This window comes from Coturnix japonica, chromosome 17 (assembly GCF_001577835.2).
Source record: "Coturnix japonica isolate 7356 chromosome 17, Coturnix japonica 2.1, whole genome shotgun sequence".
NCBI classification, from domain to species: Eukaryota; Metazoa; Chordata; class Aves; order Galliformes; family Phasianidae; genus Coturnix; species Coturnix japonica.
In genome coordinates, this window is record NC_029532.1 from 1,368,379 (window position 1) to 1,382,452 (window position 14,074).

The 14,074-nt window shown below is 45.9% G+C and overlaps 1 protein-coding gene across 1 annotated transcript in view; it reads left to right on the forward strand.

The window, feature by feature from the left end:
• The window catches only part of CACNA1B (calcium voltage-gated channel subunit alpha1 B), a 196,258-nt gene that overhangs the window by 106,923 nt on the left and 75,261 nt on the right, over positions 1-14,074 (forward strand). The window contains exons 10-13 of the mRNA XM_015878810.2: positions 657-746; positions 4,349-4,558; positions 10,011-10,123; positions 12,439-12,551. Of these exons, the coding sequence (XP_015734296.1) occupies positions 657-746; positions 4,349-4,558; positions 10,011-10,123; positions 12,439-12,551 (526 nt within the window). The remainder of the gene's footprint in view (positions 1-656; positions 747-4,348; positions 4,559-10,010; positions 10,124-12,438; positions 12,552-14,074) is intronic.

The following is a 14,074-nucleotide window of genomic DNA, read 5'->3' on the forward strand; positions in this document are numbered from 1 at the left end:
CGGTTCTCCTTCCTTCATGTAAACCAATGCAGTGATGTTTACCCTCCCGATAAAAGATGCAGTTGAACAAAGTGTGTTCTCAAAGAGCTAGGATGTTCCCAGAGGGAAGGGGTTGTGCAGTGGGTGCTATTAAGAGTGCGTGCACTGATTTGCAGCAGTTGCTTTCACCATAGTGTTTTCGCTGCTTAAGGCATCGCTCTGCGGTAAGCTGTACCCAAGCCCTGTAAATGCTAACTTCTTAATGGTGCACACTGTAAACAGCATTAATGTTTTTAATGGATGGAAGCACTCATCTCATGACCCATGGGGGCTCAGGGAGGTTCAGTGACCCTGCCCAGCCTTTCTGCTGCACTAAAAGGTCCAGCAGCTGCAGTGACCCCCCCCTCTACCCCATCCTCTTGCTTCTGTGTAAGCATGCAGAACTGTGCCTGGCAAGCCTTCAGGATCTAGAAGGTTAAGTGAAGAACTGCCCTGCATCAAGGCATGCAGAGGCCCTGCAAGGCTGTGGGTTGGCCGATTTGCTCCAGCTTGCCCTTGTGCGAGAGCTTGAAGCTGGTGTTGGGCAGTAAGTGCTGGCCATGGAGAAAGAGAAGGGAGGGGGAGAGAGAACCCACTCTGAAAGCTCACAGCGCGTTTTCTCTTTAATTTGTACACAGTGTTGAAAAGAGCCGCAATAAAGAAGAGCAAAAACGACCTGATTCATGCTGAAGAAGGTGAGGACCATTTCACAGACATTTGCTCCGTTGGTGAGTACTGGCTTCGCATTCCTCCAGGTTTAGACCTTCAACTAAACACGTTCATGTCCCGTTTCTTCCGAGCGGCTCTTTTGCTCCAGAAGGGAAATCACCCAATTTACCAGAGCCAAAGGCACTGCAGCTCCACCCATTCCCCTCGCTGCCCTGCTGCTATTGCATGCTGCACCTCCAACAGAGCCCAAATGCCTGGAGATACCGCACTGTGCTGGGCACCCCGCGGATCTGCTTGGAACGCGCTCATTTATGCTAATGAAACCCAAATATGTCAAATGCTCCCGCTAAGCCTCAGCTGTTGGGGGCAGGGGGAGAGGAAGTGGACAGACATTTACTCACATCTGCCACTACAGCGCGGTGTGTGGATTTGCCAAGAGGAATGGGAACTGGACAGTGGCCCCTCGACTCCTTGTTCTTGCCTTAGGAAGGGTTCCCATTGAGTTTTCCAGTTTCTAAATGCAGATGATGCACAACCACATGATTGCCCACACACCTCCCGTATAGAGGGTGGCATAGCGGGTGAAGTCTGCCATTGCTGCTGCAAATTTGGTGTAGAATCATAGAATCATTAAGGTTGAAATGATCTCTAAGATCACCAAGTTCATCCTCACCATGTCCCTCAGTGCCATATCTCCAGGGATGGTGACTACACCACCTCCCTGTACAGCCTGTGCCAGTGCATTACCACTCTTTCTGAGAAGAAATCTTCCTTAATATCCAACCTGAACCTCTCCTGGTGCAACCTGAGGCCATTATCTCTCGTTCTATCAATTGTCCTACCCAAAACGCTTCAGCTCCAGAGAGCACAAGTGTGTCAGGTCCTGTGGTCCTACTTCTCCTGCCAATTATTGGACAGTCAGGTCCCACTCAGGCACTGCCAGGGGAGGCCAGTGGGCGTCTGCATGGGAGCTCCTGGCACTCCAGAGAAGGGGAGCTCTGTGGGCGTCTGTCAGTTGTGGCTTTTCCTTGCTGGCTGGAAAGACATCTCCCTGCCTGTTTTGGAGTTGTTTTGCTTACTCCTCTCCCCGTTCTTTGAGTCTGTATTTTGTTTTGCTGCTGAAGTAGCAGATGTTCTCATTATCTTCCAAAGAAATGTCTTGGCACCCCAGATACCACAAAGCAGCAAATCCTGGATGCATAAGGGTAGCAGCACAAACAGTACATTTGAGAGTAGGTGTCCATGTATGCATGCAAGCATGAGCGCCTCAAATGCTCTTTGGAAATTTGGCATTAACCTTTTAGAAGATCACAGCTGCTGCTGGATTTATTCACTCCCCTGTTTAAATGAAGACCTACTCACTGTAAATGAGCATTGCTCTGCGTGTTCCTGACACCATCACCCTCTGCTGAACTGCTACAGGCTTTTATGGCTAAACTGCTGACAATCCTATGAGAGAAGCTGATGGAGGAAGGCAAAACTGCAGCAGCCGTGTGCGGTTTTTGTTTTGTTTTCTTTCTGAGCTGCTCGGATCCCTGCATGGATAACAAACAGTGGTCGTTTCTGGAACATTTGTTGATGGCTGCAACTGTTACGAGATCTTTGCAGTCACATCCAAGTCCCTCCAGGCTCTGGGCACCCATGCCATGCAAACAGATCTCTCAGTTCAGCCTTTCAGGTGGCAGCGGATGACGGAGCATCTGGGCTCGTGCATAATCTGGTGCAGAGCTGGGAACTGTCTTGGGAACATATGGCAGGGAAAATAACAGCAGTGCTTTTCCACCTCCTGCGAGTGGTTCATCCACTGGGGAAAAGCAGGTTTGATTCTGATTTGTGGAACAAGTCAAAAAAGAACCTGATAAAGCAAAGCAGATCCTTCTGCAGGCTCTGGAAAGACTGAAACCTCATAACATAAACAAACAGATCATATGGGTGATTATGCATGAAGAATATGTTTTTGAGCAAAGATTTTTTTCTTGGACGGTTTCCTTGTGCTATCGCGTCTTGCTGATGGGAGCATAAGGACTGTGGAAGAACTAACAAAGCAATTACTGAGTGCAAAGTGATGCAGACCAGAGGGGCAGAGATGCTGACAGGTCTCTTGCTGGCTGTTGGCTGCATACATTGCACTTTAATTCAAACACAAGTACCTCAATGAGCTTTATAATTGTATTATAAAGCTCGGTAGCGGTAAACACTTCCCAGTGTGTTCTCTGGAGTTAATCTTAAGATTTATTCTTTCATTTTCTCCTGACTCTTTGACTTTCTCTGCATTAACCAGCCTGCAGCAGTCAGTGCTGGCTCCTCACTCTCCATGCTGTGCTAGAGACATCTCTAAGAAAGTTTTCCGTGTTTAAATCAATTTAAATACACGATGGGGCCTGATGTTCTTTCCTGGAAGACAGAATCAGAGAACCATTAAGGTTGGAAAAGACCTCTAAGATCATGTTGGTGGTGGATGGCCTGAACTGAGCAAAGGAGCACAGAGCTTGCTGGTAGGGACATGGTGCAGCACAGCTCCCTGCTGTCACCACCCACCTGTGACTGTGGTCTTTGGTGTTACTGCAAGGTGACACAGGGTGAGATTCTCACCCCTTCCATCACTGGAGGTGTTGAAATGCCGATGAGAGCACTTGGATCAGTTGGCTGCCACAGACAGAACACTTTGTTCGTGTAACTTAGCCATCTCCAAGCAGAGCCCAGCAGGTCACCTGCTGTCACAGTGCTTGGTCCAAGCAGGGCAGTGTGTGTGTCCTGGCCAGTCCTACCCACTGGGAGGCAACAGCTGATGATAGCAAAGGCCAGTAGTACACTGCTTTACCTTGAGCTGCCTAGAGGCAAGTGTTGCAATCAGAGGAGTGTGAGCACAGTGTGAAGCAGGTAGCAGGCAGCCTGTGGCCATCACCAGTTCCCCTGCTTGCAGCAGCACTTGTAGCTGTTGAAGAAGAACTCCCATGGATGCATGTGCTCAGCACTGACCAGAGATTGCTTCTCCATCACTCCTTTCAACAGAGCTTGTACCTCTGAGGGAGAGCTTTCATTAGGAACTGATTCCTCCTATTATTAAAACATTTGATTCTCTTCCAAGGTTTCAGTGCAGGCTTAAAATGTAGTTGATAAAAGCAGAATGGATACAAATGAGAAGTTGTGCCCAAAACATGATGCATGGAAGCAGATTGAGCCCTCTGCTGCAGAGAGACATGAAGTCAGAATAAAATAAGGAGACTTAGTTTGGTAATAAGGGTTTGGCTGTGCCTGATTCTCTGGGCAGGGATGTAGGGACCTGTTGGCATCTCAAAGCTCCAAGGGGATGTGCTCCATGCACAAACACCACCGTACCCAACACCTTGTTGCTGCAGTCAGTTGGGATCCTAAAGGTTATCAGTTCAGCTGAGTGTTCAGGATAGCTTCAGGGAGTTGGAAGCCCAGTTCCTACTGATGGAGGAACTAAGTATTAAGCCATGAAGCTCTAAAATCTCAGCCTTCATTCCTCGCAGAGTCATTGCAAGCGAGATGCCTGTGCTCAGCCCATTCTCAGTGTGCCCAGCTTTGTGCTCAGCCTGGTGCTTGGGAGTGGGTCTGTGTGCCCGTGGGCATCCTCTGGCCTTTCTTCTGCCTGGATGTGCTGTGGTGACTCTTCTTTCTGTGCCCCGCTGCCCAGGGTCTCCTTTTGCCCGTGCCAGTTTGAAGAGTGGGAAGAATGAGAGCTCATCCTACTTCAGGAGGAAAGAGAAAATGTTTCGCTTCTTCATCCGGCGCATGGTGAAAGCCCAGAGCTTCTACTGGATCGTGCTCTGCGTGGTTGCCCTCAACACGCTCTGCGTCGCAATGGTGCACTATGATCAGCCAGAGAAACTCACCACCGCACTGTGTGAGTACCAGGGGCTTCTCTTGTACATTTTATCTCTGGGTCTTGTGTTTTGGCTGCTCGCAGCGCTGGTGTCGCATCCTCATGAGGTCTGTTTGTGGCTTCCTAGGTCTCCCTGGAGTAGGGTGGTAAACGCGTTAATGAATTGCTCTAGTAGGTTTGTTGAGTCATATTTCATTGAGTCATGTTTTCGTTGAGTCTTTCAGAAAAAGCCTACATCAGTATTCTCATCTTGTGGTTTGAGATGGTGTGGGAATGTGATCTTAAACTGTACCTGAAACTCCAGGTCTAACCATGCGTTAATCTGAATGTATTGGGTCAGAATAGGATAACACCGAGAGTGGGACTCCACGAGCTTTGCCTTTGGAAGGCAGGAGATGGAAGGTTTGTTTCTGGAAGGCAGAGCTATAACATCAGCCACCTCTGAGTCTATCAAACAGCTGGAAACGCATCTTTATTCAGATGGAGCAAGTTGAGAATATGAGTAAAACTTCTGAAGTGAGAAAAAAGGAGAGGGGAAAAAAAAATGTTTCCAACAGTCTGAGTTAATAAGTGTGGTTTAGATCATTAAAGTTACTTATCTACCTAATTTTCATTGATTTCTATATAAATTACATATTCAAATATTTCTAGATCCAGATCTTCGGGTCTTACATTATTATAAAGGAGCAAACTTCTGAAGTTTCTCTTTCATAGATCTAAGGGGTCAGGACTGCCAGCTGCTCTGACTTCAAAAACCACCCTGTTAATGTTTGCTGAAATATTTAAGACTGACAGGTAACTGAAGCTATAATGAAATGTGTAAGGAGGACAGAAGCTCCTTTCAACTGTTTCTCTTGCAAGATTTAGGCTGAAAAGACAGAGACCACACAGAGAAATCAGTCTTGCTTATTCATTTCCCAAATTTAACATTGGAAAGCTAGATTGGCAGAGTAATTAGCAGTGTGAAGCTTAGGATTTCCTTTGGAATTAGGGCTAAATATCTGGGAAAAAGTAACACTTTAAGTCTTTCGGCTTAAAAAGGAAGAATACAGATTTCCAGGCTCTCTTTTGGGAAAACATTATGCAGTAACATTTCTAAGAGGACATTAAGAAAGTTGTGAGCCAGCAAGTTCTGCTTAATGTTCATCTGGGAGCTGCTAGGGTTGCTCGTGTTGTTTATAATGAAATTCCCTCCAGGTGGGAATTGTATTTGGTACAGCAGCCATTAATTAGACTCCTGACCAACAGTACTTGGCCAAATCCTTTAACTGTATAAGTGACAGAGTTTAGGAGTTGCTTTAGAGTTAATCCACGCTGAGGGAGTTTCACTGCAGAGGAGCAGGGCTTGGCTGATGGGATGCAGAGTGATTGAAGCAGCCAATGCTAATGAAGTCGTTCTATGGAAGGTGCTCAGAAATGGGCCAGTGAGGAGCTGTGTGAACTGTGACAGAAGGAAAGGAGTGCAGTGAAGTCTGAGAAGATCTGTTAAACCCTGCAACTCTACCAAGAACCTCTAATTCAATTATACCTGTCCCTCTGGGGGAACATTTAATTACATTACAAATTAATTTTACTTAAAGAATGGTGGGTTAAAACCTTGCAGGTATGCATTGATTTCTTTTTCCTGTGGTCTTTTCTTTTAACTTTTCTGCTGTCGAGTTGTTCTGATTAGCTTTCTCCGCTTGATATTCCATGTTGCTGCGACTGCTTTGAAAAGGGAACAGTAGGAGCTTTACAAAGGGGCTTGAAATTTATTTAGTCTTATTAAAAGAGGTGGTTATTCAACCTGATAAGAAATTTCTGGTATTCTTGAGGTATGGTGAATAACAGGACGTGCTTCATGCCCTCGTGGTTATCTCCAAATTAAACTGGAAGTTTTCCTTAAGCATCGCTTGAGGTTTAGTTGCAGAATAGATGCATCCAATCTGTGATGTGGGCACACAGAGCAAATCACAGAATCAAGGAATGGTTGGGTTGGAAGTAACCTTAAAGATCATCCAGCCCTGACCCCTGCAATGGGCTGGTTGGCCCCTAGCTGCCCAGGGCCCCATCCAGCCTGACCTTGGGCACCTCCAGGGGCTGAGGGACCTGGAGCTCCCTGACATCCCCAGGCCAGGTTTTAGGAACAGCGGTGAGGAGGATTTTGGTTTAAATCAGTCAGTTTTCCCTTAGGAGGAGGGAGCCTTCTCACCTATGAGACTTCTCTTTGCCTATGGCTGCCCTCCATGAAGCAACTCTCTCTGGATTTCTCTGGCTAATGCTGTGGGGATCTTCAGCTTGCTTCTCAATTTGTCTAAAAATGAGTTCCATAAAGCCTCCATTCCGAACAGCAAAATGTTTGAAAGAAGTGTTTTAGACATTGCGGCTTGAGAACAGCTTCTCAGTGTGCTGTGTTGTGTTGAACCCCTTGTTTGATGCAATTATGCCTGTTGATGATATTGTGTTTGCCTTTGAAGTAGATAGCCAGCTCCCTCTGGATATAAATATGCAGCATGTGTGGTTGCAAAGAAAAGGCTTTCTGAAACGAGCATATTTATTTATGTCTGCTGAACATTTCACGTCTGCCTTGTCAGAGGGAGAAGTTGTAATTCACTGAGGTTCTCCTCCTGGTTGGTTTAATGTACAAGGAGAAAGAGAAAGGGAAACAAAAGTGGCAGGCTTGACACCTGCTCTTAATGACACCAGACTTGGATTGATCCAGGGCAGCAATGGAATTAATCCATTGGTGATTGACAAAAAAGAGCCACTAAATATCTAATTCAAAAGTTTGGGGCAAAAAAATACCAGCACGGCCTTTTCCAATGGTACAAATTTTTAATTAAATAAGAATCTTAATATCAAACTTTTTAACTAAAATCACATTACAAAATGCTTCTGTTTAAGGCAGATTAAATTACTTGAGGGGTCTGAACACCCCGCGGTCCAAACAACAAAATTGCATTTCCAATTAAATGGGCAGGGCCGCATCAAAAGGAATCACGTATCTGATCTGTCAGCTGGAGAAGCTGATTCACTCTGAGTGAACTCTTTGTGTCCACAGAACTCAGCATGTTCATGTTTTCCTCTACCCCTGTCCTCCCGTTGCTGTGGTGTGTGATGAAATACGGCTATTCTGCCTGTTTTGAGCTCTGCTCCAGATGGAAGTCAATGGCTTGGGTTGACTTGAGATGGATTCTTCTCCCAATGGTTATTTCTTGGATATTTCAAGTTTCCTACGTTTTTATATCAAATATTGTCTGAATCTCTTTACTTTGGCCATTTGCTGGCTGATTTTCTCCCATAATAATCTGGTCTTGCATGTGTGTGTGCTCAGGATGTGTCAGTCCGGTGATGCAACATCACACTGGGTAATACCTGAATTTTCGTTCATGCTTCAGTGGATGGGTGATTGAACATTAATCCTTGTTTCCTTCCTCCTTTCTCTTCTTATAAAATGGTTGCTATTATTTGGGCAAAGTGCACTGAAATCTGATGGTGAAAACTGCAATCAGAATTCTACCTTGTATTTTCATTAGTTTGTGAAAGAATACTGGGCCTGCCTGAAAGCTGATTGGGTTTGGTGGGTAAATAGGATGAGAAACTCCCTATGAAGGGGAGATACTAAAAGCATTTGAAGGCTGTGCAGTGCTTTCTGTGGGCCTGCTCTACAATCTCTTGCAAAGGTTCTAAGTTTGGTCTGCCAGCAAGGCCACCAATTTCAACTCAAGGGTTTGACGTCAGTCTTCACGACAGGGGGACTTTACATTGAAGTCATTCAAATAAACACCATGCTGAGCTCTGCTGAGCATGAAACCTAAGGCACAAGAGCTGACTTTTCAGCAAGGGAGCAACTCCATAAACAGCATAAACACTGCTGCAAGATTTCCCTCTGGGCTAATGAGCAGAATAGGTGACAGGAGCAGCATCAATTCTTCCTCTACAGGGAAGATGCATCTGCTTTGCTAAGGCAGTTTTGCCACCTGTTTATTACCATTTCCAAAGGCTGCAGGATGCAGAATGGAAGTGCAGGGTGGAAGTTTAGAGTCTGGCTTGGAAGCTACAGTCTAAGCATCTAATTTAGACAGCCAGATATTAATAGTTAAGAATTTAAACATTTTTGCTATTTGCAGTCTTTTTAATTGTGTTCAAGAAAATCTGTTACCGTTGTAAGTGTTGTTTTGTTTCTGTTTCAATTCTGTATTCTTATACTGTTGGTGTCTCATGTCATGCTTGAGATTTAGCTAATCTGGTCCCTTCCTTACCCTCGGCACTTGGACTGTGAGATGTATTGCCAGCGTAACTGGATGATTGCCACTGGGATCCCTTGTGTAAATGCCTCTTTGCTCTCTGATCTGCTGGGAAGAAGAGAAGAACCAGAGGCATGTTGTAGCAGCTGTTTCTCCTAGCAGGTTCTATGCATTAAGGAAGGCAGAAGTGTTGTTCCTTCATCTCCGTGCCATCTGGATGCTCTGAGAGCATGGAGATCCAACCAGTGGAGCCAACCTGTTGGTAGGAAAAGAGCTGAGAAGTCTGCACAGCTCACACTTTGCCTTCTCATTCCTCAAATCTGAATGCTTTGCCCTTGGTAGTCTCCTTTAAGGCTATTGCTCCTAGTTCCAAGGAGGCCATGACATGGTGTAGTTAATACCCTCATGATGTGCCCTCCCTTAGTGTAAATGTTGGCTGAGGTGCCCTTGTGGCTCACTGCTGAAGCATCAATAAAACCGCTCTCATCTAGCTGGTGGATTTCAGTTAACATCATGCCCGTGATATTTCATGACTTTGATTTAAAATGTAAGTCCTAACAACCTGCAATGGAAATAGAAAACTCCGACTACGTTCTTCCTGCCCTTTGTTTCATCAGACGTGATACATTTTCCCACCCAAATCATGGCAGCCTTTTGCCTGTGATATGCGAGGCAGGAGGAAACTGAACTTGCTCTTCCAGAACTGTGGTTGTGCAGGCGTACTGGGAATCAAAGCTAACAGCAGACCCAACACCTCTGAGCCGCCTGAGCTCAAAGAGGCAGCAGCTCTGTTGGGTAAGGAGGTATTTTTATCATGAGAGAACGCTATAAAAGCTCACACCCCACTTCCAAAATTGCCCGTCTCACGTTGGCGTGGACGTCCCCAGCATGCATTTACAAAAGGTAACCTGTGCAATTAAATCAGACCTTTGGGAATCTTAGATCCAGAACTTTCCTCTTGAAATTCTTTTACAGAGGGATTGAGGGTATTATTTAATGCTGTTATGGACCCTCCCACAACACACGTGCAACGCTGACCTCCCAGCTCTTCAAGTGTGAACGCAGCTCATATGCACATAGACATAACCACGTGAAACTCTCCTCAGGGTTGTGTTTGCCTTTGCAAAGAGACTTTCTTCTGGCAGGAGGGAGTCTACACTGTGAAAAACAACTGTTGTGTTCCCCTCATGAAGAGATCTGCCCATTGGGGCCTCGTGGATTAATGTCATCTCTTCTCTGGTTCCTAGATTTCGCCGAGTTTGTTTTTCTGGGTCTGTTCCTAACTGAGATGTCTTTGAAGATGTATGGACTGGGGCCAAGAAATTACTTTCATTCCTCGTTCAACTGCTTTGACTTTGGGGTGAGTAGGTTTCAGCTGCACGGTCCCCCTGATTGAATAGGGCTGGGGATTTCAGAGTGAGGATGGGAAGTGATGCCGACAGGGTGTCTTTTCCAGGGAGTGGTTGTCATATAAATTAGCTGCAGGGAAACACATTAAGGCTCCCCTGGTTATCATTCCTCTTGAAGAAATGTGACAGTCGAGGGTTTCATTTCCTCAGTGAGTTACAGGCTGTTCGCAGCATCAGCACCAGTAAGTGCTCTGATTAATGGCAGAGTCTCTCTCCCATTCAAATGAGGTGATTGAAAGATGTAAAAAAAAAAACCACCAAAAAACTACACATCTTATTGCTCATCTCCCTATCATCCTTTCCATGCCCGTTACCTCACAATACAGAGGCAGTGCTTTTCAGACACAAGCACCCCAAAGCCTGAATACAGGAAAGCTGTAACTCAGATCCATTTAATGTTGATGTGCAGACTCTACATGGTTCCTTTTTGGCAGCATCACTATGAAAGCTCAGAGCTGAACAGACCTTGAGATCAAACCCAAGAGCCATCTGTGTCCAAGAGGCTGAGGTTGGTTTGGCTGCACCCAATCCCTCCATGTGGGACTTTCTCCCCATGTGTCTGTAGCAGCTGACAGTGGATCAGGGCCATGAAATGTTCTGTGCAGACCTTTCTAGCTGTATGGTCCAGTAGTGCACAGCCAACCATGGAACAAAACCAGTGCATAAATAACCGGGTTAATGTAAGATAGCTGGTGTGGATCTTTGCATTCAGAATGCTCCTTGTGCCAAGATGATCTTGTACCTGCCAGTCAAGATCAGGTGATACAGGAGCTTGACATCAATATGTGATAAATCCATCAGGCATCTCTGCTTCCTGCCATGCTATAGTGAGTGCAGCACTGGCACTGAGCTTTGCAGAGGGTTTCCCAGGAGGTAAAGCTGTTGATATGTTCCTAATTCTCCATCCTTTAGAAAACCCTCTGGGATCCTACTTCTGTCTGTATTTTTCTCCTCACCCACCTTCCACCCCCCAGAACTAATTCGGCTCCTGCACCCACACTGGGACATCTGAAACCAGTTTAGTCTGACAAACCATCCTGATAGAACAGTTCAAAAGCAAAGAGAGGGAACAACAAAACAGAGCAACATCAGTCTTGGGAGAAATGGTCCAGCGGGGTCTCATGTGCAACCGCCCCCAAGAGGCCCTGCTGAGATGGCAGGGAAATTAATGATCAATGTAATGTGTGGAGTGCCTGAGGAAAGGCTTTTGCTGATTCACGAGGGATTCCCAAGAGGGACAGACTGTGGGAGAGGAATCTTAATTCCTTCCTTTTGTAATGGGAGCTACTGGCTGAGCAACTGCTGTTTGTTCCCCTTTTCCTGCTGTGTTTGCTTGAAGCTGGGGGTACAGTGTTTCTTGCAGGTCCTGCTGTGTTTCTCTAAAGACAGGCAGGGTTCTGCTTGTTGAAATGGTTTGTGAGCTGCTGAGTGCCACAGCACTGTGCAGGTCCCCAGCACTGCTCTGCTGCAGCCATGAGCTGCTCCCTGGGGCTGCTCATAGTGTGTTTATGGTGTGCTTCATGCCATGGGACCACGGTCTGTGTGAGCTCTGGAATGGCAGCTTAATACAGCTAATGAGAGCTGTCAGCGGAGAAATGCCCATCCTCTCTTATTAACCGTGCAGTAACCCGTGGTTGATATAATTGCCCTTTCCTGATTGTGCGTAGCCCGTTATTATTTTGTCCTTTTTGTAATAGGGGATTTCAGGGGAAAAAAATATTTATCCCTTCAGGTTAATGCTCTGTGAACCTTCAGATAAATGAACGAAAATTAGAAACAAAACCAACCCCCTCAACTGAGGACAGTTTATTTTGCATAACCTGAGGCAGATGATGGATGTGCTCATGAGAGACTCTTTAGGATCTCTTCATAGCTATTACCTTAATCACTCTCCCAAAGACTCAGTGGCCAGAAGTGGCTGGGCATTCAGTGAGGAGCTGACACCTGGCTGTTCTGCAGCTCTGGGATGTAGCTGTAGTGCTTTTCTAATGGGTTGGGGTGATGTCCCCACACCTCTAGGGCTGCCTGGACCATGCAGGGTGGGTAAATGAAGTAGCTGTACAGGTGGTGCTTACAGCTAAATACATTATACTTTACAGTAGTGAAAAAAGTCTTGTGTCTCCTAATAAAGGCTATTTTGAAATAATTCACTTGCTAGAGAAGAAAGCAGCGAGTTCTGACTCTTCTTTAGCCCCCAGCCTCTCTGGCAGCACCCCAAGGAACTAAGCAGAAGTTTTCCCTCCTGTAAAATGAACTCTTCTTCCAGGTCATTGTGGGAAGCATCTTTGAAGTCATCTGGGCTGCGGTGAAACCTGGTACCTCGTTTGGCATCAGCGTGCTCAGAGCTCTGCGGCTGCTGAGGATTTTCAAAGTCACCAAGTAAGTCCAGCTCCTGCTTCACTCACCTTAAGCACCATACAAAGCCACCCCATGGGTAAGGGAAGGAAGAGAACTCCAGGTACAGAATTGTCCTTCCCTTGGCTGGGCAGCCTGAGTTTCTGGCAGTCAGAAGTTGGACTGTTCCTAGGGAGTTGTACCTTTGAGGGCTTTCAACAGCTTGTTCTGCATCCTTCTGTGCAGGTTGGTCTGATTCTTTTCAGCCATTCTTATGGTATCACAGAATGGTTTGAGTTGGAAGGGAGCCATAAGGGTCATCTAGTCCAATCCCTGCAATGAACAGGGAAATCTCAGTGGGCATGGTGGGGATCTGAGTGGTCTTTTCCAACCTTAATGATTCTATGATCTCCCCTCTCGTAGTTCAAAACCATTCTGCTTGGGGCAGCTGCATCCAGCTTTTCTTCATTACTTGTTAAACTTGCTTAAAACAAGAATCTCAATAAGTGCCTGCTGCCCTTATCTGCTGCTGGTAGTATTTAAGTACTTAGATCTACTGAGCTGAGCTCTGGCTACTGCTGGGTAATAAATCCTGATGCTCAAACCACAGTGCTGACACAAATACAAGTGCATTGCTGCTGTCTGTGCTCTGTCTGGCCTGGGGATGTCTGAGGTTTCTCTCTGGAGCCTGTAAATGTGAATGTTGACTGGAGTTGAGTTGCTTCAGCTTCTCTATTGTCTTCGTGCTCTGGTGTTGTGTTAATATGTTTGGGTGTTAGCAGCAGCTGCTGTGCAACTTGCAAATCCACCAAGAGCAATTTCTACATGTTTTTAAAGCAGTGCTGTGGGATGGGAGGAAAACTTTGGGTGCTGCCACTGTTGTTTTTCCCCTGTGCCATTACCTTCATTGACACCAAATGCACAGGTTGAATTAAGCAGGTGTTTCCTGGCTATTTCCATGCATGGTTTTTGTTAGCTGGAGGATTTGCCAGTTTATATCTGCTAATCATCACGCAGACTCAGAATTCCTCCATGATAGTGTGCAACTGGAGGTGCTGTGGGAGTTGGGAACATGAAGTTCTGTAAATGACCAGTAAAAGAAGTGGGATCTTACCCTAAAAATGTCACTTAGTCTACCTCCGCTCTAATCTTACTTATTGAAAATGACACATTTTGTAGCAAATTTTTAGCAATTAATTGTCAGCAGAGCTACAGAGGTGGAATGTGTCTGTTTGCATGTTGTGCTTTTTTAACAACGTGGACATTTTTGCAAGGTAAAACAATCCTTTTACTCATTGTGACTAGTCAGGATTTGAGCTGGTATAATGAAGAGCTGAAGCCTGAGGTTTAACTTAACAAAGCAGTCACGAAACGGGCTGAGTGATCTCCCACTCTCAGGACAGCGAGTCAGATTTTCACCCCACTGATACAGAAATTCCCTTGGTCCTGTTAAGGAGATTTCCCTTGGTGGAAACATCCTGATCCCAAGCAGTTGCCTTTCCCCCCACCTCCCGTTTTCCATATAGAATCATAGAGTCACAGAATGGCTTGGGTTGGAAGGAGGACCC